This window comes from Mauremys reevesii, linkage group 10 (genome assembly GCF_016161935.1).
Source record: "Mauremys reevesii isolate NIE-2019 linkage group 10, ASM1616193v1, whole genome shotgun sequence".
Lineage (NCBI taxonomy): Eukaryota > Metazoa > Chordata > Testudines > Geoemydidae > Mauremys > Mauremys reevesii.
Genome location: NC_052632.1, coordinates 60899400 through 60926490, shown reverse-complemented (window position 1 = coordinate 60926490; position 27091 = coordinate 60899400). Strand labels below are relative to the sequence as shown.

The 27091-nt window shown below is 41.5% G+C and overlaps 1 protein-coding gene across 3 annotated transcripts; it reads right to left on the bottom strand.

The window, feature by feature from the left end:
* Window positions 1-296: 296 nt before the first annotated feature.
* C10H16orf72 (chromosome 10 C16orf72 homolog) lies at window positions 297-27042 on the bottom strand. 3 transcript variants are annotated; one of them, XR_005585528.1, is made up of 5 exons: window positions 26508-27042; window positions 25483-25563; window positions 19688-19963; window positions 3190-3575; window positions 297-822 (listed from the first exon to the last, which is right to left on the bottom strand). XR_005585528.1 is itself a non-coding variant. In XM_039491810.1 (5 exons), exons 1-5 carry the CDS (start codon window positions 26731-26733, stop codon window positions 787-789), a joined length of 681 nt encoding a protein of 226 aa, XP_039347744.1. In that variant the 5' UTR covers window positions 26734-27041; the 3' UTR covers window positions 297-786. The 3 variants fall into 3 exon arrangements, 2 of the variants coding, with proteins under 2 accessions (XP_039347744.1, XP_039347743.1); XM_039491810.1 differs by having other exon boundaries at window positions 3514-3575; window positions 26508-27041; XM_039491809.1 differs by lacking the exon at window positions 297-822 and having other exon boundaries at window positions 1726-3575.
* Window positions 27043-27091: the final 49 nt, after the last annotated feature.

The following is a 27091-nucleotide window of genomic DNA, read 5'->3' as shown; positions in this document are numbered from 1 at the left end:
GCCAAGCCCAGTAGCCTCTGTGCAGGATGTCCTGTATGTAATTTGCTCCACACATATTCACGTTAAGTTTTGTTTACATGGAGAGGAGACAGGTCAATTGTATGAGTTAAGTAGAGTCAGAGGAAAGCAAACTATAAAGCATCCATTTCCCCCCAAACAAAAACAGGTCTGCATTGAATGTTTACTGTACAAAAGAGATAAACTTGCTTCTTGCTCAGATAGAGTGCCTGAAAGCAATATTCCACAATTTGAGTTTCCTACACTGGCACAAGAAATAAAGTCTTCAAAAACATGGGTACTGGAATTGAATGTTTATTTTTTATTTTTTTTAAAGAAACAATCTGCGCTCCTTCTGTTTATCAGGTGAATACATGCATTTTAGGTCATTTTTGGGTGGGGTTAACACTTAAAGAACAAGTAACATTTGGGGCTAAATGAAATACCAATGGAAGATGGTAAAAATAAGTCAAATATTTAAGTTACAAGCAAAAAAATATTAATGCAACCAGTTAGATATTAAAGCCTGCTTTCTCTTACCAAAAAAATGGCACAAATCAAAAAAGCTTGACGAATTTAGTTTAAATGGTACTAAATTGAATGCAAAGCTTCAAAGCATTAACTTAAACAGAGGCATTTATTATTCCACTTGGGAAAAAAAATTAAAACAGATCAGGCTCCATGTGTAGTCATATTTGGACAGATTTAAGCGTAAGTCACATTTAACCCAGTACTTTCCAGAGTATGTGTGGAGCTCCAACATTAGTACTACTACATGTAGTAACTGTCTCACATCAAGAAATCCCAATGTTCAGCATCAAAGATCTAAGGAAACAAAGATATCCTAAATTGGTTTAATTGCACAATTATGAATTAGTTCAACTAATAAGTGGAAGGGGGCTTCAGAATGTTTTCATCATTGAGTGGCACATTTGTCTATTCAAGGCTGATCATGACACCCACCTGCTGTTTCTATTTCATGGGTAAGAAATACCTCTGCTTATATCCTACAAGTAGGTCATTTTGCAGAATTAAAGTTGCTTTAACACCTTTTCTACTGTCTTACAATCCCATTTTACAAGTCAATCTTGGTTTAAAATGCAAAGTCTCATAGAATTGAAATTAGTTCTATACTTTATAAAAGAATTATAAATATCACACAAAGCCCTATGGCTTTAGGTCAACAGTAGTAACTTAATTGTACATACACTGGCAGCTTTTTTACATGGTTTGCCGTTAGACTGCAAACAGATTTTTTTGTTTTTTTATTTTTTAAGATTCTTAAATGGTTCCATGAACTGCAAACTTTTAGCACAGTACTATGGAACTGTTGAAAAACTCCTGAACCTGTTGATTTATATACAAATTAAAAACAAAATCATTCCTCTTAGAATATATAAAGATGGCCTCCAAAATTTTTGAAAAATACAACATGATGTATCCCGGACTTTGCCCTGCCTTTGATGGAGAACTTCTATGCTAGAGGACTTTTTATTATAAGAAATTGAAACAGCTGTAACCCTGCCCCAGCTGACCAGGCAGGAGAATGTTGAATCAGAGGCTGGCTAGTAGAATGTAAACTTACCTTAAATTGCTTAAGCATACACTCACTTGTGGCCAAGATATATTAGAACAGAGTTCAAAATCATGATCTAACTTAGGCAGAAAACTAGAATAGAATTTTCAGTATGGTGGTTCTAGCATAGCCTGGCCCATCCATGTGTTAGGTCTCTGTTTAGCTGCAAGTGAATGTAAGGCAAGCTTAAAGAATGCCTGTTTTCTATTACAGTGTGGATGGGGCCTCCAGTTCAAACATTCCCTCCTCCCCCTCAAGTCAGCAGCTCTTCATCTCCTTACCCCTCCCTATTTTAGCCCTCCTCATAAGCAGAAGCTTTTGAACGAAAGTTCTTTGCCAAAAAGAGGAAATCAAGATCAGATTTCTAAATGTAAAAAAACAACAACAAAAAAAACTTTTAACTTAGAAATTGTTCTCCTTTAAGTAAAGAGTTTTTGAAGTGTCTGCACTTAACAGTACTGATTTGCAGAGTGAGCATCTTTGATCCACACCTGACTTTTTGGATTTAAATTTAAACTGTGTAGCCAGTTTTCAACTTTACATATTCATCAGGACATTCAGTTAAAGACATTGTAAGAAAGCAGGTTTTATCTTTGAAAGCCATCCAATGTTATTTTACATTTACTGAAAAGAAAGATCTTTTCTTCAGAATTAAAACTAGAAGTTAAGTTATTGTCTTAGCACTTGGCAAAACCTGCACGTCACTTCATCCTAAAGATGATGATGTCACACACAAGCTAGTCACTCCAAGCAGTTTCCATATGTGACCAGAAATCTTCCTCGTCAGCAGACAGAACACAACCCTTTTCCAACTGTTCCCCATTCCCTCACCTCCCACCCCTCCCCAACATGGGCAATTACTTCACACAAAATGTAAAATGGGATATGGTTGTACACAATACCTACCCTTCACTAATACTGAACAAAAAAGCCTATTCTCCAGTTACAGGACATTTTTCTCTAAATTTAGGTCAGCACTGGTGCAGTTTGCACTGTTTATGTTTACAAGGATAATACCAGTAAGTACATATATGTTCTTAAACTGAAAATGTAAAACCCTATGACGTTAATTGGGGGAAAAGTTTAATGTTGCTACTTCAGAGCACTAAAACACACAAAGTGAATCCAATAAAGATCCTTGTATTGATTCAATATTAAGTATTAATTGCATGACCATCATAGCACCTCTTTACATTATCACACAATCACCAGAATTATCAACTGCTTTTAAAACTAAAAAGGGCACAGTCCAATATTTATAACTTGCACACTGTTACTATATAGAAACTAGGTGCCTTATACAGTGCTGCGAAAATGGAAGCCTGCAGATTTGACAAAGATGCCAAGTCATATTTTAGACGATTTCAGTCAAACTGGCAATACTGTTGAAGCAAATACTCAACACAGCAGGAAATAAGGACAAAAGCATTCTATAACCAAATAAAACATCTGATATTTCCTTTCCCTTTAAGAATACAAGTAAGGTCACTTTTAGCCTTGGAACGGATACATGTTCGCCTATGATGATCTTGCTAACTACTACACAATATCTGATGTCCTCTGCTAAGAATATAGTTTAAGAAAGCCGTAGTTACAAGAGGCATCTACTGTAATACCTAAAACTTCCTTATGGCAATTATTGAATTCACTTGTTTTAAACAGTGAATATGGGAAGATGGCCTCATGTTTCCTTTTCAATAGTACTCTGAGGATCAAGTGGCTTTCAAGCAGCATGGTGGGTTTGAAATTTTTGCAGTTTAGATCATTCGGTTGCGTTTATGAGTTGGTGAGTCTGTAATGACATCGCCACACTGGGCTGAGGTACGCTTTCTAGTTCCACCATTGTCCAAGTGGAGTGCCATTTCTTCTGATATGAAAGTGTTCAAATCAACATCATGGAGTCCATTTCTCCTACGACTAGCATTGGAACCACTGCTTACGTGAGTGGGAGAGCCTGGGGTACTTGAACGAACGCTTATACTAGCCATTGCACCACTAAGACCTAGAAAAAAAAGAAAGAAAATATTTTAAAAAGGCAATAAAGCAAGACAGAAGATGAGCTAGTTTCCTGCGCATTATAAGGAACTACACTGAAGTTTCTGTAATATGCTAGAAAAGTCATAGGTCAGATAACATTCCATTACCACTTGCATGTATATATGCCTGTGTAGGCACTGAAAGTCAGCCCCTTCTCAGCATGTAGAGTTACTAAAGTTGCTTCCTATACAATGCACATGAAATTAGCTGTTTACAATCTCATGACATGCATCAATTACTAGCAAGGAAAAAAACCTGCTTCACCCAAATCCAGATTTCTGAGTGTATAGACAACCTATCCTGAAATGTGTGCTTTCAATTTAAGCAGTAATCAATTTAAAAATGAACTCTTCTTACTATGTAAGTACTTTAACTGCCCTAGTAGTGAGTTTCTAGGGCATCTGATTTTGATCTGATTTCCTCTAACTCCCAGAATTATTAGTACGAGTCCGAAACAAAGCTACATTTTCATTTGTTAGGAATTGTGTTGATATGACAAACAAGACAGCATTTATACAGCAACTAAACTGAACAAGGTTTCAAAAATAGTAAAGTTTTTACTTTAAAGTTGCTTATTCTCAGAAATGCCAGAAGATACCACTAAAGTTGTTTAAACAAGCCCTTAACTTGGTTGAGATGTCTGAATAAAGCTATACAAACATTTTATAGATGGCAAGGTACCTGACACAGCATTTTGGATATGAGATTTGTGAACCATTTCTAGATTGTAATCACTAGAACTTTTCCATTTTCAGTATCTGAATTAACACTATTTTACTGTTGAAATATTTGTGACTGTTCCTGATAATTACAGCAATATTCAACAACATTCTCTGTTACATAAGCACACTAGGACATATTACTGCAGTGTAAGAATTCGGCAAAAACAGAGTGTTCTAATGCATGATCAGCCCTTATATACTTGTGCGTTTCCACAGAACATATGAATCTACCAATTCTTTCCCTACAAACTCATTGTCCTGATAATTTCAAGTTAAGATAAGCAAGTGTTCAGATTCATGACACCTTATTTCAAGAGCACCTGGAGAGGAGTACATTCACTATACTGATTGCTAATCAAATGGAAGCTGTGAACTAGAGAACAAAATACAATCAATATCACATAGAAGAGCTTACTCAGGTATACTGGAAGAGCACAAAACAATGCAACCAGAAAGGAAAGCAGCCAGCAGAACCAGATTGTCAACACACATCACTTCTAGCAAGAGGAAGAGTAAAGAAGCAACTATTGAAAGTCATGTCCACGCGTTACAAAGAGTTCAGTATAGGATCTTGAATATATAACCTAGATCTGTATGGTCAACTTACATCTATTTGCGGTATTATATCTGCCTAGGTTCTCTGGGAATTTGACTTAAAAAAAAAAAGTCTGCCTAGTGTTGCTGCAAGCAGCCCACACAAACTACCTGGAAATCTGACAAATACATTTAAAATAAACTTAAATTTTGTTGAATAAATTAAGATTCAAGTGTGTAAGGTTCATTAATTTTTTTTAAAGTGAACTTTAGACAAGCTTTAAAAGTTCATTCTTATTTAAGCTTCCTACGGGGTTGTTTTCACAGGCCTATATTGCAAGACCATCAGCTTAACAAAAGTTCTCATTAAAAAGGAAAAAACAGGACAAAACAGCAAATAAAGTACTCTAAGTGCAGAGAGACTCATGGACAGAGACTCCATGGATATTCATGCTACTGAAAGCTAGAGTGAAGTGCATTTAGAGTTAAAAACTAAATTGCTAGATTACGTGCCAGCATCACAGTACCTGCTTTTCCCCATAACAAAAGAGTGAACCATCAGTAAAAGCAACATTAAAATAAGGTGATACATCAGAAAGGAAAAGAACAAGTCAGCACTTAGGAGTCGATTTCTAGTTGCCAGAAACCCCTTTTGAGAGGACAGAGATAGGGAGACTGCATACAAAAGGTGGAGTGTGGTGGTGAGAGGAGAAACATACTAACAGCATAACTGACCTCTTGTATGTTAATGATGAACAAGGGCTTAAATACTGCAAGCTGAGCCCTCTGACCACAAACCAGCAATGAAGTCAATGGGGCTCCTCACAGAGCAGGTTGTAAGAACAGGTTAACAATTCTGACATATTCTTAGTGGAAGCTTGTGTTTGTTTAAGAGCACTAGTAAGTGCTTTTCCCAAACACATTTCTAACGCAAGATAAAAATCCAAGACATCCCAATAGTGGTCCTCTGGGCACTACCAAAATATAACTATTAAATAATGCTTCAATTCACAAAGTCACTGGAACAGCTATTTTGCAAAAGCAAGAGATGTCTTAAATATATCTTCAAAATCTAAACACAAAAATAAGATTTGTTTTAATATTCCTATGACTACAGCCAAAGTTACACAACAAATCTTTTTTGAGAATGACATAGTATTACTAACAAGGAGTGCAGGGCAACAAGTGTGATAGTGATGCTTTTCCTACTTATGAATTTACAACTTGCATGCTGCCATAAATTTGCAATTTTTGCAGATTACTAGAGAGCCACTCATGATGGCATTCTGCGCCAAAAAATTAAAAATTCTGCACACAATATTTTAAAATTCTGCACATTTCTCAAAATAACACAACATAATCATACCAGTTTCAATTATTTTGGTAATTTCAAAATATCTGTCAGCAAGTATGTCTGTAACAATACAGACACAAAAATTCCCCAGGAGCAGAGCGTTCAAGAAACCCATATGACAACCCAGCTCCTGTTTCTCTGCTACCTTCCCTCCACCAAAGCCCAGCTGGGGGGGCCACATACCTACAACCCCTCCCTCCCAGAGCCTAGCCATGCCTCTACATCCCTTGGCCAATACTCCCGAACGTCCTCTCCCCCCAGAGCCCTGGCCCAGATACCCACACCCCTTCCCCCCCAGAGCTCAGCCATGAGGGGGGCCCCCTTGCCCGGATACCCATGCCTCTCCCCTCCCAGAGACCAGCTGTGGGGGCCCCCCCTTGCCCAGATACCTGCACTCCCTCCCAGAGCCCAGCTGTGCCCCCCCCATCCAGACACCTGCCTCCTTCACCCCTCCTCCCCCCCCCACCCCCCCGAGCCCAGGGATCCAGAAAGAGAAACAGCCTAATGCTTTTTCCCATGCTTGTGTGGAGTTTCCTGCACCCACTCTTTCCCTCAGGGCATGCTGGGAACTGCAGCTGCCAAGAACCCTCTAGCTTCCTTCACTCCCCTCAACAGCGTCTTCTATGTGAGAGCTGGGCTCTGCTGGGTCAAGCGGACCCTAGTGGCGGTCAGCACTGCTGCCCATTTCTGCGGGAGAAAGGAAATTCTTCACACACAATGTTAATTTCCGCAAAATTCTGCATTGCGCAGAATTCCCCCAGGAGTATAGAGAGCTGCACTATTAGTTATGTTGGTTAAATAGTCACAATACTGATTGTATGACTGATAAGTATCAGAGCAAGTTTCTTGTGAAGTTCTTAATTTGCACCACGTTGGTTAAGAATTGTAAGATTTACAAGCTAAAATACAAAATGATGAATGGAAAATTTAGTAGTGTTGTCTCTGGTATAGAGTACCCGAAGGTTCCTGAAAAAGATCAAATGTTTCAAATTCAACTAAATTTAAGTTTATTTTAAATGTATTTGTCAGATTTCCAGGTAGTTTGTATGGGCTGCTTGCAGTAACACTAGGCAGACTATTTTTTTTTTTAAAAGTCAAATTCCCAAAGAACCTAGGCAGATATAATACCTAAAATAGATTGTAAGTTGACCATACAGATCTAGGTTAGTGAGCTGAAAGTCCAGAATTGAAGCTTCTTTTAACTTGGTATTTCTGTAAGGACGAGACTGAGGTTTAATTTCAGACACCATTGTCAAGAGCTACCTTTTTGAAAGAAGTCTGTCCAAGTGACAATTAACACTGGGATAAAAGTGTTTTGATTTTTGAAGACAGACACCTAGCCCAGAATTAAAGTGTGCACTTGCTATGCCTGAAGAAAAATAAAGATTGTGAAGGGTTACAGTAGTGCCTGAAGCGATATTGAACATTCACCTTACTTTCAAGAAATTTAGATAAATTTGCATCATGGTACATTTAAATGCCCGTGCAATAACCAGGACACACATAGAAAGGTATCAAAATGAGATTACAAACAGGCCTGCTAATTCACAAGGACCAGGGAACCCATTTTGAATTATTAACTTCTACAAATAGAAAGAGAACACTGGAGAGCAATGATAACGTATCACAAGATGTACTTTATTAACTGTACTTTAACTTGCACTACTTCATATCAAATATGCAAACTGTAGTGTATTTTGCAATAATGAGATTTTAAGACAGCTTTAATAGAGCACTCATTACTAATTTTTTCTCAGTTAACAAAGACTAGCATTACACACAATTTAATCCTTTTACTCAGGGTAAACACTGCTCATTGTTCTCTTATAAACTACTGTTCTGGTGACTGTTGTACCACAATTTAAAGCTATGTTACCAAATTCAAATATAGAAGATTTAAACAGATGCATTGTAGAGTAAGTTACATAGCAGCTGGATGTTTGAAGGAGGATGTTAGTTTTATTAACAGAACGATACTTTAAACTCAACAAGAAACAAGACATTGTAGGGCAGTGGTTTTCAAATGTGGGTCCGCAGACTATGTCTAAGGGGTCTGCGAAAGCTTACCACAGAACAGTAGTTTTCAACCTGGGGTCCGTAGACTATATCCAAGATTTCCAAGAGGATCTGCACCTCTATTCAAAATATTTTTATGGGTCCACAAAATTAAAAAAAAACTGTTGTAGAGCAATGACCCACAGTTCAGATAAGACAATCCTTGTGTGAAGAAATCATTCCAATAAACTTAAGTTATACCTTCCTTACTGTGCACTGTATCAGGCTCTAGTTTTCAGTGTGCTCCTACTACAACACTACCCAAGCAACTAAATGGCTTAAGTGATTAGATTAACAGGAACAGATACTAGATAGCAGTAGTGAGAAGGAGAGAACATTATTAGTAAGGAGTATAAGACATTTCACTATTTCAAGTTCTAGAGTAAGGAATAAGCTAACAACTTTTTTAGTGTCTGTGCAGGTAACTGATATTTCAGCCACACAAGGTAGGACATTCACACAACCTTTATACAAGCAGTGTGTTACATTGGAGGGGACCTTTCATTACATGATCAGTGCTGGCCAATTACTCTTCAGCACAAGAACTGCATTTTAAGTATTGGTGCATATGCAGCATGATTATATAAACAATTGTAGTGCACACAATAGAGAAACTAAGAAAAATGTAAAGCAAGAAAATGTGTTCATCTTCATTGCTTCTTTATGCTGCATCAAGACTGCATTTTTGAAAACTTCTGCTTGCTTTTACATTTGAAATATTAAGCTGGAACTTCCTTCTCTTTACTGAAAGGCTTGAGATTGAGTAGCAGCAGCTGTATCACTTTAGACTGATGAAGCAAAGAGTCCTGTGGCACCTTTTTACAGATCCAGACTAACACGGCTACCCCTCTGATACTTGAAACTGAAATTCAGCATACCCTTCCCCTCAATTTAGGGGTGAAAGAAAGAGGAAGAGTTCCAGGGTTAAGTTACAACGCATGACATCACTATTCATATTTGCCAACTGTTGCCAAAGTCTTCCAGTAAAGACAAGAAAGCAACACTAGTATTTCAAGTGCAAGTACAGTCAAGAGCTTTTTTTAGAGTCTAATATTAAAGATGCATATATTAAGCATGAAAAACCATCTAAAAATATTAGCGGAAGTTGCAGTACATTAAAATTTGATGGCTGTTAAAAATAATTTCAGGTACAAACATTAAAACCCTACACATTAGCAAACTAAACAAGAGCCTGGAATGGTTAACTAGAGAGGACATGTTTCATGAAGGAACTCAGTGCCATGCAGTAGAATAATGGTTTCCCATCTTTCATGAAGTTCACAAGAAAGATTCATTTTGGAAGTAGAAGTGGTCCACTAGGAAATATTAACTTGTATCTCGAATGCAGATGACAACCAGTAAAGTCTCTGGACCAGTGTGAGAACCACTGTAGTTGAAGGGAAAATAATAAATCAGCAAAATAGGAAGAGGATGTAGTTTAAGTAGCAATTACTGAAGTCTTCTGGATAATTTATCCAAGTTCCAGAGAAATTTTGGTTTGTTGAAATTAAATGTCCATTTTAAAAAAAAATTAAGTGGAGACACAAGGAATCATCATCTGAACTGTACTGTTGAAAAACAGGATTTATTAAATGTCTATTGCTACATATAGCCACCTATTTATTGCCACTCTCCACAATGCTCTCCACGACACCAACTGCAAAAATAAAGTTTCATTCTCTATAAAGTTATAGCAACCTATGTTAATACAGAAGTGACATACCAATAGTAAATACTCTCTACTCCACACATCTTATTCAGTACCGGGCAAACTGACTGAAACTACAGTAAGAACAAAACTGTCAGACACATAAATGATCATAATTTGTTGAAGAGTCAACATTTTTTTGTAAAGGGAAATCATGCCCCACCAATCTACTAGAATTCTTTGAGGGTGTCAACAAGCATGTAGACAAGGGGGATCCAGTGGATATAGTGTACTTAGATTTTCCAAAAGCCTTTGACAAGGTCCCTCACCAAAGGCTCTTTAGCAAATTAACCTGTCATGTGACAAGAGGAAGGTGCTCTCATGGACTGGTAACTGGTTAGAAGATAGGAAACAAAGGGTAGGAATAAATGATCAGTTTTTAGAATGGACAGAGGTAAATGGTGATGTTCCTCAGGGGTCTGTACTGAGACCAATCCTGTTCAACATATTCATAAGTGATCTGGGAAAAGGGGTAAACAGTAAGGTGGCAAAACTACAAGACTGTTGAAGTCCCAAGCAGACTACAAAGAGCTACAAAAGCATCTGGAAAGAGCTACAAAACTGTGTGACTGGGCAACAAAATGGCAGATGAAATTCGATGTTGATAAATGCAAAGTAATGCACATTGGAAAACATAATCCCAACCATACATATAAAATGATGGGGTCTAAATTAGCTGTTACCTCTCAAGAAAGATCTTGGCATTATCGTGGATAGTTCTCTGAAAACATCCACTCATGTGCAGCGGCAGTCAAAAAACCAAACAGAATATTGGGAATCATTAAGAAAGGGATAGATAAGACAACAAACACACACACACCATACTGCCTTTCCATATATCCAAGCTACACCCACATCTTGAATATTGCATGCCGATGTGGTCACCCCATGTCAAAAAAGATATACTGAAATTTGAAAAGGTTCAGAAAAGGGAAACAAAAAATATTAGGATTATGGAATGGCTGCCATATGAGAAGAGATGAATAAGACTGGGACTTTTCAGCTTGGAAAACAGATTAAAGGGGGATATGACATAAGAACATAAGAACAGCCTTACCGGGTCAGACCAAAGGTCCATCTAGCCCAGTATCCTGTCTACCGACAGTGGCCAATGCCAGGTGCCCCAGAGGGAGTGAACCTAACAAGCAATGATCAAGTGATCTCTTTCCTGCCATCCATCTCCATCCTCTGACAAACAGAGGCTAGGGACACCATTCCTTACCCATCCTGGCTAACAGCCATTTATGGACTTCACCACCATGAATTTATCCAGTTCTCTTTTAAATGCTGTTATAGTCCTAGTCTTCACAACCTCCTCAGGTAAGGAGTTCCACAAGTTGACTGTGCGCTGCATGAAGAACTTCCTTTTATTTGTTTTAAACCTGCTGCCTATTAATTTCATTTGGTTCTTGTATTATGGAAATAAGTAAATAACTTTTTCTTAACCACTTTCTCCATATCACTCATGATTTTATATACCTCTATCATATCCCCCCTTAGTCTCCTCTTTTCCAAGCTGAAGAGTCCTAGACTCTTTAACCTTTCCTCATATGGGACCTTCTCCAAACCCCTAATCATTTTAGCTGCCCTTTTCTAGTGCCAGTAGATCTTTTTTTGAGATGAGGAGACCACATCTGTACGCAGTATTCAAGATGTGGGCGTACCATTGATTTATATAAAAGGCAATAATATATTCTCAGTCTTATTCTCTATCCCCTTTTTAATGATTCCTAACATCCTGTTTGCTTTTTTGACCGCCTCTGCGCGGACATCTTCAGAGAACTATCCACGGTGACTCCAAGATCTTTTTCCTGACTCATTGTAGCTAAATTAGCCCCCCATCATATTGTATGTATAGTTGGGGTTATTTCCCCCCCCCCCCCCCAATGTGCATTACTTTACATTTACCCACATTAAATTTCATTTGCCATTTTGTTGCCCAATCACTTAGTTTTGTGAGATCTTTTTGAAGTTCTTCATAGTCTGCTTTGGTCTTAACTATCTTAAGCAGTTTAGTATCATCTGCAAACTTTGCCACCTCACTGTTTACCCCTTTCTCCAGATCATTTATGAATAAGTTGAATAGGATTGGTCCAAGGACTGACCCTTGGGGAACACCACTAGTTACCCCTCTCCAATCTGAGAATTTACCATTAATTCCTACCCTTTGTTCCCTGTCTTTTAACCAGTTCTCAATCCATGAAAGGACCTGTCCTTTTAACCCATGACAGCTTAATTTACGTAAGTGCCTTTGGTGAGGGACCTTGTCAAAGGCTTTCTGGAAATCTAAGTACACTATGTCCACTGGATCCCCCTTGTCCACATGTTTGTTGACCCCTTCAAAGAACTCTAATAGATTAGTAAAACATGATTTCCCTTTACAGAAACCACACTGACTATTGCTCAACAGTTTATGTTTTTCCTATGTGTCTGACAATTTTATTCTTAACTATTGTTTCGACTAATTTGCCCAGTACCGACGCTAGTCTATAAAATCATGACTGGTGTGGAGAAAGTAAATAATACATATTACGTAATACAAGAACTAAGGGTCACCAAATGAAATTAATAGGTGGCAGGTTTAAAAACAAACAAAAGGAAATATTTCTTCACACAACATACAGTCAACCTATGGAACTACTTGCCAGAGGATGTTGTGAAGGCCAAGACGGTAACAGGGTTCAAAAACGAACTAGATAAGTTCATGGAGGATAGGTCCATCAATGGCTATTAGCCAGGCTGGGAAGGTATGGTGCCCCTAGCCTCTGTTTGCCAGAAGCTGGGAATGAGTGACGGGGGATGGACCACTTGATTACCTGTTCCGTTCATTCCCTCTGCGGCACCTGCCATGTGGCCACTGTTGGAAGACAGGATACCTTTGGTCTGACCCAGTATGGTCGATTTAATGTGTGCTGTAGTCATAAGAACATAAGCTCTGCTCTTCTCTTTGAACCCACGCACCTGCATATTCCTTTAGCAAGCACTATTTGCTATTGATATTGTGTAGTAAACTACTCCCTCTCAAAATACAAAAGTAAAAGGGTGATGGAAGGCTGGCATCTCTAGCAGGGAAAGTTGCATATCTTTCTTATATACTAGAGAATGAAGCCAGAGTGACCTTTTCAAATGGTGAAGAGAATGTGGTTGGGGATGACGTGGTGACTAGGTTAAATCATCAAGTAACCAGGTACATTTTGCTATGGTAGTATTAGGGCTAAAGCAATTAAATCATTCTCAGCACGTTTTTGGAGGAGTGATAGCCATTAATTTAATCCACTTTATCAGTGTTTCCCTACATCCTTCACTCCCATCACTCTGAGGGTCACGGCACTTGTTCCAGAAGAATAGAGGTGAAAGAATCCCAATCACTGACAGACCCAGAGTTACTGCCCTTTTGATGAAGTACGTTCAGAATGGAGTAGCAGAGACTGCTAAAACTTTGGAATACAGTACACAATGACCATGCATTTACCAATCAGAGCAGCATTACAAATGAAGTGGCTTGAAAATGAATTATTTCAGACATAGTGTTACTCATCAGAAAGCTCCAGTGTCACGTGCAGATCCCTCATAGCCCAGGGTGCTACTTTACTATTCTAATAAATCAGAAAAAAGCAGAGCTGCAACAGAGATCCTGTGGCACAGGGTAAGACAGCACAGCAAGCATGCCATTCCTACTCATTTTGTGGGGGGAAAAACAGTGATCATGCATTAAACTCCTTTAAGAGAGGTACATTATGTTGAGGGAGTTGTGATTAATTAAATGGTTCTAAAACTGGTCTAGGGAGCATGCACTGGTAGGTCACGAGCTGCTGGGTACTCCCCTCCAGCTGCTTCTATTTTTTCAGGGTCTTCATTACAGAGCACATGGATGCTTGCAGAAGCAGCCAGAAATAAAGAGCCAGTCTAGCTGCCCCTACTAGGAACTGCTACCAGAGGAATCAGTCACTATTTATATTAGGGTTTTGTATAGTTCCCGCCACCATACCACTGGTTCTAGATTGAGAAAGGAACGTGGAAGTGTGTGGCTGGGGATGAGGGGGCACATAAGGAGACCAAGGAGCCACGTGGTGGAGAGCAAAAGGAATTGAAAGGAGAACAAAGGAAGACTTAAGTGTGTAAAGATTAGGGGTTTGTCCTTCAGTACCAGGGAGATCGACACTGCTGCAATTAATGCAGCAGGTGTTGATTTAGTGGTTCTAGCGAAAACCTGCTAAATCGACATCAGAGCGCTCTCCAGTCAAGTCTCATACTCCAGCTCCCAGAGAAGACTAAAGTAAATCGACTGGAGAGCATCTCCTGTCGATGCAGCACAGTGAAGACAGCGGGATAAGTCGACCTAAGCTACGTCGACTCCAGCTACGTTATTCATGTAGCTGGAGTAGCGTAACTTAGGCTGACTTACCCCAGTAGTGAAGACAAGCCCTAAGTGAGAGCTGCTCCACTTTCAGAGATTTGGTACTGTTTCCTACTCAGCAAAGGCCTAACCTCCAGGTAAAGTCCACAAGACTGCCAGCTAAGAAATCTAAGAACCCTGTCATATCTCCCATATTAAGTTAGTAGAATTGGGGAGAGAAGGGAGATCAGGTCTTTACAATACATGTGAAGTTGAACAGTGTGCAATTTTGGAGAGAGAGTCTCCCTGCAGGTACCTGAACCTTCTCTCTTCCCTACACATTTTGGGTAGACTTGTTCACTTTCCCAGACTAACCCATGGCTACAGGATGTATGTTTTTTGGAAGTTGAGAAAAAAAAGCACTAAACAGATTCAAATAGCAATTACTCAAACACTTTGAACACTTCCCTATTCCTGTGTTAACATAGCTTCTCCCTCTCAACGGATTCTAAACACAGAGATAACTTCATAGATGTATCACATAGCAAGGATAGCTGCTCCCTCCTGCCCCCAGACCCAGTGTGCTGTGCACCTCCCCCGCCTGAGCCCTACACTGCTTGCCCCGGGCCCCCACAGCGCCAGGGGTGGGAAGAGGCAGAGCACGGCTCTGAGCGGGGGCAGTGGGGGATACTGCCCTGCCGGAGGGACCCCCGCAGCTCTGGCACCTGGGAGTCAGTGGCCATCCTCTCAGCTCTGCCTGCATGGGGCTGGGGAAGCAGCTGTCAGCGCCTGCCCCTCTCACCCCTTGCACCCCCCATCCTGCTCGCAGCCTCTTCACTTGTACCTCCCCCCATCGCTCCTTTGCCGAACCCCTTCCCCTTGTACTCTCCCTTCACCCGCACCTCTCCCCCTTATACCCTCCCCCAGCCCTCTCCTCCCAGACCTCCCCCTTCCCCTGCACTTCTTCTACCGCAACCCTCCTGATACTCCTTCTCCTCCTCCACGAGTACGTCACACCCTGCTTCTCTGCCAGTGTAGAGCCCTCAAGTACCCCCACACTCGCTCCTCTGCCTGAACCCTCTTTACTAGATCCCCATCCCTTTCTGGGTACAAGGTTTGAGGGTTAGTCCCTATGCCTTCCATGTGCATTTGGGTGCATGTCGGGGAGAGCCCAGGGCTGGGGTAGGGGGCAGCCAAATTTTTTTTTTGCTGGTGGCAGCAAAAAACCTAGAGCTGGCCCTGCCCCAGCAGGTGCGGGGCCCGCCTAGTGCCCAGCAGCGGAGAGAAGCTGGGGCCCCGCGCCTGCTGGGAACAGAGTACTCTGGGGCTGCGGGCGCTGATGTTTTCTGTCCTCGCGGTTTCTCTATGGATTCATATATTATGTAATATTAAATATGATGTGTTTCGTATTATTTAATGTACAAATACAAAATAAGCCTTGAAAAACTGTTGGCGCCCGCCACTCTCTTCTGAAAACATGAATGTGATACTGGCCACAGAAAGGTTGGGGACCACAGGTCTAAAGAATGGTAAGGGGAATGATATGGAAAGTGACAGATTCTTGAATTTTGTCTAATGTATTCAGACAGAAGGAACTGTAGAGGAATGCAGTCATTTTAAAAAGACTAGGTAAACATGAACCTGGTCACCAGATGAATAGTGTAAGATAGAATCATAGAATATCAGGATTGGAAGGGACCTCAGGAGGTCATATAGTCCAACCCCCTGCTGGGGGAGCAGGGGATAGACTGTCTGAGGAAGAGAGAGAAAATGTGTATCAGGACGAACTAATCCAGTGGGTGATTGACTTTTAGAGTTGTATGCCAAGTGAAGAAGTGAAAGGACATTTCTAGATATTATAGTACAATTGAAGAGTGGGGGCAGCTAGACAGGAACTTGATGAACTTTTTCATACAGTTCCTAAATTATTTACTCCTGGGGGAATTCTGCACTGCTGTACGCATGCAGAAATGTGTCACTCCGCAGATTCTCTTTGCTTTTCTGCAGAAAAATTGATTCTGTGGGGAAGCAAAGAGAAGTTGCACCAGTGCTCACTCACCCCTCCTCGGCAGTGTCTATTTGGGCAACCAGGGGAGAGGTAAGTCACCCTGGGGTCGGGTCGGAAGAGAGGATGACTGGGGGTATCCAGCCCCACCAGGGACATTAGTCACAGCTTTGAGGGGGAGGGTGTGGGGGGGGTGGGGAGTAAGATAACAGAGATGGAATTCCCCCTCCTCTGCACAGAGCAGCCCGGCTGGGTCAGATCAACTTCAGAAGCTTCCCCTAGTTGGCTTGCAGGAAGCTCTGAACCGTGGGGAGGGGAGGCGCGCGCATGACATGGAAGGGGTTTTGGGTGCAGGTGGTGAAGCTTGATAGGGTGTGGGGAGGTTCAGATACATGGGGGTTGGGTGGACAGCGGAAGCAGCTCCCAATACACTGACTGCCTTCTCCCACTTCCTGGCCCCATCACTCCTCAGCCATAGGGCGAGAGGTCACTGTACAGGGAGCTGCTCCCCCATCCACACAACTCCCATGCATCTTGGGCCCCCTCCCCTCCAACCCTCTATACCAAAAACCCCCATCAAGCCTCATTCTTTGACATATCCAGAACCCCCGTCTCCCCAAATGAAGCCTCCCCCTGCATCAGGAGCCCCCACACCCATAACACCCATATCCCCACCCCAAGCAGCCCCATTCTCCCCCCCACACTTAGACACACCCCCCACTGAGCCCTAACCACCTGGACTCCCCTGCAGAGTCCTATTCCCCCTGCACCCAGAACTCCCCAACAAGCCTTTGTGCATCCAGATCCACCCTGCACCTGGACACCCCACCAAGCTGCTTGCACTCAGATTGCGCAATACAGAACCCTGGTACTCTAGGGATTTCTGCACCAAAAAAATTAAAGTTTTTAAAATTCTACATAATTTTATATGGCAAAACAACAGTAACAATATAAATCACACCATTTTCAACTATTTTGGTAATTTATTTCAAAATACTAGTCAGCAAATAATTGAAAATGGTGTGATTATATTGTTATTTTGACAAATAAAATACGCAGAATTTTAAAAAATAGTGTGCAGAATTTTTATTTTTTTCTGCACAGAATTCCCTTTTAATGATTAAAAGATATTACTACTTGCTCCTAAAGCAATGTAACTTTATTTTTTGCCTAGTGGTTATTAAGTCTGTCTGCATAAATCCTAAAGAATTGTACCTAGCAGGCATCCGAAAGAATTCAGGCACCTACATGATGTAGCCACCACCAGAATCAGACTGCCACCCTCATCTCCAGTTGCCCTGTAACTTATGAATATGAATAGTGACCCAATTATTGGCATGTTCACTATACGAGAATGTTGGTTTTGTTTAATTGAAGCTGTAAGGGGGGGGAAAAACGGGACCAAAAGAATGGTTCAAGCTAAGCCACTTCTCCACAAATACTTGAAGGTTAAGAGACAATGCCAAGAGGCCCACACACAGAGATCAAAAAGGGACTCTCAAAAGGAGGGGGGAGTTATGCGGAACCAGAGAGACCAAACCAAACATTCTGTATCTTCTTATCTTGGTTGTGGCTTTGCTCTTGAAATTCTTTAAGTTTATAACGAAGTCTGTAGTGTGATAGTACTGCACTCAAATTATTTCCTCAACTGAAGATGCCAGCAGCCTATTATTTATTTCCATGCACACCCCTTTCCTCCACCTGGTCCTGCTTCCATCTCCCTAACTCAAGTTTTAATTTATTCAGTCTCATAGGACAGTTGAATTAAGGCTTTTTTTTCCCTAATAAACTCATTTTGTAATTTACTTCTGGGCTGGGCCGGCCCATCATTTTATAGTTTAAGGAGTCTGCTCATTTGTGTTCACATCAAAATTTTTAGATGACCCAAAGAATGGAAAAGGTTTAGGATATTTTGAGTAGAGAAGTCATGACACTTGAGATGCTGGGATTGTTTTACTCTGAAAGGTTGAAGAAGTGAGAGATGAGTGTATAAAGTATCCATTGTGAATAAAAAAAAATAACTTTTTTTAAAAAGGTAAAAGATGAAAGCACTTAACAGTCAGCAATAAAAAGCAAGTAACCATCAATTTAGGTTTATAAGTATTAGAATATGGATCTTTGTTAAATTAAAGCTACCTAGGAGAAATGTTGTAAACTGATCCCTAGTAAGGGCTGGGGAAAAAGAAACCAGCTCCTAGGGTTTGGGAGCCATACCAAGACATTATGGCTAAATAAAAGTTCAAACACTAAATTCTGTACCTGAATCAATTTCTCTAAAGCTAATACATCACGCTTTCAGACAGTCAGAACCATTTCTCTGACGTATACCCCAACCCACATTATCTTAATGAGAACTCCTAGAAATAAAAATGGCAGCTGTGCAGTACTAGTAATGGCTTCTCTAAAAGAGAGACAGCTTTTCCTATAAGGAATATTCTCCTATGAGCACGGCTTGAAAGATGACTTCACTAGTAGTGCAGAGCAATGAAAAGCTGACCAAAGTTTGATTGATCCACTCAAGAAGAAATGCAATCACTTGGCCTATTCCTGACCAGTCAGGATACTAAACATACCAGTGAAATTGGGAAACTGACTAAGCAAAGTGGAAAAGCATTACTAAAAAGGAACAGATAAGAGGGAGTGTAGGCCAATCAAGAGCTCCCTCTTCCTAGGAAAAAGGCAAAGGGACAGTAGGGGTAAGACAACTGGCTCCCCAGAAGCACAGAGAGGAGAAAACAAAACTGTTTTCCAGTGACTGGTGAAATCTAGGTTTCAGAGACATCAAAAACTAAACATGAAAGATGCCATCCACTCTTCCACCAATGGGTAGGATCAATGCTTTTATAAAAAGACTGTTTCCTTTCCAGAAGGAAGTATGGCTTTTCAATAGCATGTTCCAGAAACTGGTTCTGAAGATACAGACAGCACCTCATCATCAGTACTGGCACTGATCAGTAGATAAAAAAAACAAACGTACCATTCAAGTCCTTTTTCTTCAACATGAAATTATTTTGCTGAAAGAGGGTGGCTACAAGTGCATCCTAAACTCACTTTAGGAGACTACTGCTGCACAAGATACCAATTTCAAAAAAAATGCTTTGCTCCTTAATGCAGAAAAACTTTTGCCTGCACTTCGAATTTAACAATTACACCACTACTTAACAATTAACTAACATGTTAGTAACACATAACTGCTCCAGAGCAAGTGCCTTTACTCAAGGATGCTAGCTACACTTCCTCTCTGATTATGCTGTAGTGAAGGGAGCCCCAAAATAAACCCCAAAGCTGAACAGAAAGGTATGCTCCTCATTAAGGATTCCCACCCATCTTTTAAAAAGAAATATTGAAAAAGATTACTGTTACCATGCAGAGCTATGGCTTCACGGAAGGGCTGCAAATCAGTCTCTACAGATGAGCTAGTTTCTGTTGAAGTAGCTCGGTTAGGGGATACTACAGTCAGTCTTGGGGGAGCTCTAGAGTTTCGTGGAGGAGGAACTTTTCCACATAGGAAGCTGATCAAATCTTCTCTACGAATAGTTCTTCTGCGTTTTTTAACCCAAGCTAACACATCCTTATTGCGACGCTGATAGCCAATTTGAATTCCTACATCAAAGCTTCGTTGATGAGCATCCACGCTTTCTGAAAAAAAAGAAGACAAAGAATGTTCTTAAGTGTTGCATCTGAAGCAGAATAATTAGTCTGAAGCTTGTTCATTCATAAGGGTTACCATGTGTCTGATTTGACAAGAATGAGATTGCAAGAGACCACAGCCCACCCCAGTTCCCTCCTCATGTTGGGGTTCAGAGCAACACTTCTCTAACATCTTCAAGAGATACAATCAGGACAAACATTGGTATACAAAAGCTTAAAAGTTGCCTTCAGAGAAGATAGCAGTTTAATATGTATAGGATATAAACTAAGCAGGGATGGTCTCTTTTCTATGTTTGCATAGGGCCCAACACTGCAGTTCCCAATCTCAAGTTGGTGTTTATGGTGCCATCAGAAGTATTTGCTATAAATAAGTGAGGACTGATTATACTCAAGTTGATGTAAAGAGTCAGAGTTGTGTTTAAATTGAACTAGTTTAAAACTAAAGCATTATCTATGGTATTTCAGTTAAATCAGTACTTAACAGTGGAACCTTTGAAGAGATTATCAAATCTAAAGTCAATTTAAACAAATTTAAGAGTAATTTCTTGTATTACACTTGAGCAAGTCCCCCTAATGAGTTCTGGCTTTTTATGCTACCTTTTAAAGTTATTCTCTTCCACTGTATGCAAGAATAGCCACACAAACTAGAGAACAAGCTAAACACCAAGTGCTATCACACAAAACCTCTTGTCCTTCTGCTCTAGGTAAACAATTTTCAGAGGTGTGATTTCTTTAGAAAGCATCCCTTGAATTCAAGGCAGCCATGTACTAGTACTGTAGCAATGTTCCAAGTTTCATTTTTTGCAAATTGTCTCATGTGGGACATCTTGAATTATTCCCTGACTTATTACATTCATGTATTTCATAATCCATTAAGGTATATTTTGTAAAAGCCTTTCACACCTTCTACTTGCAAAGCCCAGTACAAGTTTAGTGCACAAAATCTTAGGCTGGATCTCCCTCAGGTATTAGATCTCCTACAAAGTTGAATTTCATTCTGGATACTGACATGAGTTGTCACCCTGTGCATTTCACTTTGTTATTTTCTAGTAGATCCTTTCAGATCATTTGATCCACTTTAAAGGCGTTTCTAACAACTCTGGCTAATTAGTGTAAGAACTACATCAGTATGTTACTGAAATCATAGTCACATTTTACGTAGGACATACAATGTTCTGTACTCATTGTGTTCATTCTACTGTTTCTGCCACAGCAGTTTCTTCTCAGTGCTTTGCCAACAGTGATTTCAGCACATGAACAAGACACCATGTTTGCTCTTGCTCCATAATGAAGACATGGAGCTTACTGTTGGAAAGTCCACTCCAATTTCCTTTACTTAATCTTTCAGAGAAAATACATTTAAGAACTTGGCAATGCTCCTTAAATGAGTGTTTCTGAAGCTCTGGTGTTTTTCCCCCGATTGGGGAAACACTAATGAACAAAGAGTTCTATGCCTAAACCACGTCAATAGCTCCTTCATACTTGTTTATTCTAATAATACAGGTTTCTCACTGAAACAGCGTTATACATGATTTACCTGCAAACCAGCTTCCAAACTAGTTTTTACACATAATATGCAAAATTGCCATATTGTATTTGAGAATCATAGTCAGTAGAACAATCATTTAAGATTTGTTTACAAGGCACTATTACCCAATTTGTGTAAAAAAAAAAAAAACCACACCACACACCAAAATACTGGTGTTTATTCTGACCACAACAAGTAGGAATGCTTCAGCCACCAGAGTTTAAAAATTAGCAGCACTTCAAAACATATTTGGCAAATACCATGCCCCAAAGCTTTAACTAGAAGCAGTTTGGATGTGTTTAGTGTATAAAGTGTAGATATAAAACAATACACAATTTCACATCCTTTACGATAAAAATATTTGAAGTGGTAAGCCTATGAAAGATTCCTCCTCCATATTAATATTTTGATGTTCAAGTCTAATAGCTACTATTCAAACAGGATGCCCAATTCACACTGTTAAAAGGAACATCAAAAAGATTATATTAAGAGAAACAAATAATTTCCTCTCAGTTTACCATGTGCATTTGACCGTATTTTGCCTGGTCAAAACCACAATATTTATGTTTATTTTATCACAGAGCTAAAGAAACATTTTTGGAGACTAGGAAAATATGAGATTACAAAAGCTGGTGGAAGGACTCTGATGCTGATCTACTTATGGAAGCTAATAAGAACTCTAAACTAGTTTTCCAATTGACAGTGTTCCTTTAATTGCTTGCCAGGATCACCTTCAACACAGAAAAGAAAGAGGACAGAACAGAGTCCACATAAAGCCATCAAGGTTAAGTGCCATCTACTGTATGAAAAGTGGTCTGCTGCTGAGATACATGAACAATGGGCTGACGATGGTCATATGGCGCTGAAGGGATTTGGCTGCTAGTATAGATGGGACATGCCTTGCCCCTTCATTAGGAAAAAAAGCTGTTTTAATATATTAATATAGTATAGACCAGGTAATTGTAGTTTTAACACACAGCTGATATAGGTCAATCCTACACTCCCCTTAAGGTTCAGCTCCACCAGCTAAGACAACAAATAACTAAACTTGTGTTAAAACTAAAACTGACTTGTCTAACCTAACACCTAATATTCTAATGAACATATACCTTTTTCCTAGTGAAGTCACGGCCAACAAGATTTCTAGACATCATATTCCAACAGGTCTCTAGCACACTTTCTGGAATGGTACTGAAAAGTTGTGTCCCCTCTGAACAAGCAGCCAAACCATTTTCAGGGCAAACCAAGTAGGCTCTGGAGGACAGTTAGTTTGCAACAGCCCATTTTCTTTGTTTAGACAGACATTTTGTCAGTAGATCTAAAAAACTTAAAATATTCTTCATGCCCAGTGCTGCAACTGATTGGACAATATTGTATGAAGAGTGATTAAATGCTACGGGCTGAATCAAGTTTAAAAGTGAAAACTATATGCAGATGAATTGAGGTGTGAAGGAGAACTGAATATACTTGAGATCTGAATAAACAATAAAATAAAATGTTTTTCATTAGGGCCAGATCTGTCAGGAAATTTTAAAAAAAAAGCCAATAGTCTGTTACCAAGTAAAAAATGGCTTTAAGTATATTTAACAGATGTTCCTGATGTAGGCAGTTTGAGATGCTTGATTCATCGTACAATATTCCTTTGATGACTTTTTTGCAGCTTCATATGAAGCACACTGCCTCCCACACCTTTGATAGTAACCACAATGAACCAAGTTTTAAAGAGCAACAATGTTTAGAACTTTTTAGTACTACATCTGTGTTTAACATTCTACGCTGCTAGCTCTCCTTGTGCATAGCTTTATTCAGAGGGATTCTGTCCCCTTGAAATGTAGGCAATTTAAAGTAGTCCATTAAAGAGACAGTAGTTTTAAATACCTGAAACATGTTGCCCATGCGTATCATTTTATAAACCTTCTTTGATTCCCCCCCGCCCCTGTCTCAGACACAGTCATGGTCTACACTTTCTAAATTATGAAAAAATCACACCCCTGAGCACAGCAGTTAAGCCAACCTCATTCCCCACATAGAGCAGCTAGGTAGGTGGAAGAAGGGAGGCTGATTACCAATGTTGATGTTTACTTTGATGGAAGGGGTGTTTCCATCTATGCTATGGCACTACAGAACCCATAGTGTAAACATGGCTGCAGCAAATAAGACTTTATAGAGGAAACAGTAAAACTGACTTTTGACAAAGTCTGTGAAATACACAAGACTAAAAATATTCATAGTAATTTCCACTGCTACTTGGAAGAAAAACAGGTAAACGTTCTCAAAAAGATGTGTAATTTAATGACTATCAATTTAAATGATCTTATTCATGTGAGAGATCATTTTAATTTCATGATTATGTAACAGAATAACTTGAAAATACATTATCATGGCTGAACAATGCCATGAATTTATTTTTTCTTGCAAAACTTTAAATCAAATTCTTTAACTGAATCTAGTCCTTCCTAAAAAGGGGAGGTGCTCTGAAGAGTCACAAATCAATAATATTCCAGTTTATTAAAGTTTGCATATAGGCAGTAGATATTCTAGCCAGATTATAGCTTTGATTTACACAACAGCTCCTATTTATCCAATAGTGATAGATGAGCAAGTGGAAGCTCTGTTGTAGTTTGACTGTCATCAAGGAAATATGGCTGATTAACACTCAGTAGCTGTCAAGTCAAAGCCTAGGACTAGTGTTTCTGGCTATTCCTTCAAGCCCACATTCCATTTGGAGGACTACATAAAAGTCGAGATTACAATGTCTACTTCACTAACTCTTCATGGATGGTCTACTGTAGATACAAACAGAGATGTACTGTTTATGCATTTTTACAAAGGAGAAGCAAGTCTCCAATGTAATGGTTATACACCTACTGTTTTCTCCCCATTTATTACTGCATGGTGAGAAGCCTGATCTGTTATCAGAAATACTACACTGCTAAACTCAGTTCAGTCATTTAAAACAAATCCATGGACTGACAAATCAGCCAAGTGCTAACAATCAAAGATAAAGCATGCATATATGTGGTTCCATTTAGAATTCTAGACATGAAGAAAAATAGATATGCAGCTAAACAAAATCGTACAAAAAAAATAAACAAGCAAAAGAGTAGTTTATTTTAGGGTTCTTTTTTTTTTTAAAAAAAGTTCTGCTTTTGACTCATCACCATTAGCAAACAGACAATGGTCGTGAGAGCCACAATGCCACAGTTTGCATTGTTCAGAGGGCTCATTTGGGAAAGTCACTGAATATTTCTGTTCCTATCAGGATCATTCTGCAACAGTGACCCATAAGTACCTTTTCCAATCAGAGGCTACAGATAGATAGTTAAACTCAGCGTATCTTTGTAGAAAATCTAAGTGTCATCAAATTGCTAAATATGACTTTACATTTTTGTGCATCATAGGTGCATTTTGTGTATCATAAGTGTCCAGGAGGTTCTGTTTGTATATTACAAGATTAGTGAAAGTTAACTTTCTCCATTTTCTTTGGACACCTCAAGTAGTCACTAAAAGACATCGCATTTTAATTTAACTGATACAGGTAAGAGATCTAATAAAGAATGAGCACCACTGTCCTACAACCAAATTTCAACACTGGCTGACATTAAACCTTATAAGGTATGCTTACTAAAAAATAACCCTCTGAAGTTTGCATCTGGAACATGAAGTCTGCCTTTCAAACAACTTATTTTAAAACTACACGTGACACAAAGGTATCGCTGTCAAATTCTATGCTATGGCCTGTACTCCTCTCCTGAGCTTATCAGAATGACAAGCACATGTTAAGAGCTTCATTATGCAAGAGCCTAGGAATGGAACAACTTAAGTTAGTCACTCACATGAGCCAACATGGAAGAAAGTTAGCTGCTGCCAAACTACACTGGCCAAGGAAAGGTTGCAAGCTTCAGACAGCAGCTTGGATTTTACAAGTAAGGCCGGCACTTGGGAGGAGGGTAGGGACAGCGCCCGGGCCGGCCCTTACCTTTGTAGAGGTTGGTGACGGCGGTGGCGGCATTCTGGAAGGGGACCCAGAGGGAGAGCCCTGGCTGCTGGCACACCCGGTCTGCAGGAATGGAAGGACACACACGCTGTTTATTTTGGAGACTAACTCCGAACGGCCATGTTAGATTTCGCCATTTTGTTCAGCCTCCCGGAGGCAGCCCGGGACCGGGGTGTGGCTGGGCCGACCGCGCCTGCTACCCGGAACCGGGATAGGCGATGGTGGCCCAGGACCGCCGGCGCAGCGTCCTGTCCTGCTCTGCCCCCTCCCCTCAGAACCCAGTGCACAATGGGGCCGGCCCCGCGCTCGCCATTTTGTCGGTGCCTCTTCCCTGGGCTAGACGGCAGGAGCCGCCTTCGGGAGGGCTCGGTCCCCGGCTCTGCTCTCCTCCCCTCGGCTGCTCTGCGGGTCACCAGGGGCTCCCTCTCACCCCCACCCCCCTCCGGGGTGGGTCTCGGCGGCGGGACCCAGCCCCTCGCTCCCCCCGGCGGTCGCTGAGCGCTGCCTCAGGAGTCTGCTCCTCCCCTCACGCCAAAGGGCCCCCTCGCCGCCATCCCGGGGCCGATCCCTTCCGCCCCCCCCTCCACCCCCGCCATTTTGGGCGATCTCTGGGGAGGGACCGGGGCTCCAGACACGGCTGGAGGCAGGAGCCGCGGAGGGGGGCGAGGGCGGCGGGTTTCCTCGGGGTCGTCCCCTCCCCCAGGGGGGCTGGAAAGGTGATTTCCAGGGTAGCGGCGGAGGCAGCGGATCCACCTCACGCCATTTTGTTTTCCCGTCCGCCTCTATGGATGGGTGCGGAGCCCCCGCTCCTTACACTGCCCGGGGAGCCCCCACCGCCCCTATGTGGAGCCGCGTCCCCACCACACCCCCTGCGGCTTCCCCTGGGGCCTCCCCCAACCGTCCCCCCACCCCGCAGGGTTCCTCCCTCACGCCTCAGCCAGCTTCTCGGCGGAGCCTCCCCCTCGGCCTACCCCAGGCCGGCCGCCCCGCTAGCCTGCCCCGCTCACCCTTGTAGAGCTGCGCCACGGCGGTGGCCGAGTTCTGGAAAAGGTGCCACAGCTTCTGCTGTTTGTGCTCGGGCTGCGCGGCGGCCGCCGCCTCCTCCTGCAGCTCGGGGGCCAGCGCCTCCTCCTGCTCGGCCTCGGCCAGGCACTGCCGTTCCCACTTGCTGAACCAGTGCTCGGGCCCATGCTCCTGGATCTCGGCCTCGCCCTCCTCCTTCTTGTCCTCCATCCTCCGGCCGGCTCTGCTCCGCCGCCTCGCCCAGACCCCCGTCACACGGCAGCGCTCGCCTGCCCTCCCCGCCGGCGGAGGCCGGCCGGCCGGGCTGCTGCTGGGGCCGGGCCGCTCCTACCTAACCCCCATTCTCTCGGCCTTCGCTCACCCTACCTCCAACCCCTCCGCCGGCTCCAACCACACTGAGCCGCAGACGCCGCCCCAATCCCAGTAAAACCCCAGGAAAGGCAGCTGCCGAACTTGCTGTCAAAAAAAACCCGCCCCTCGCTCTCTCACTGGCAGCCTTGGCTCCACCTTTGCCGGTTTGAACGGCAAAGCCCACATCCAGTGGATAACTGCGTGCCCATCACCAAAC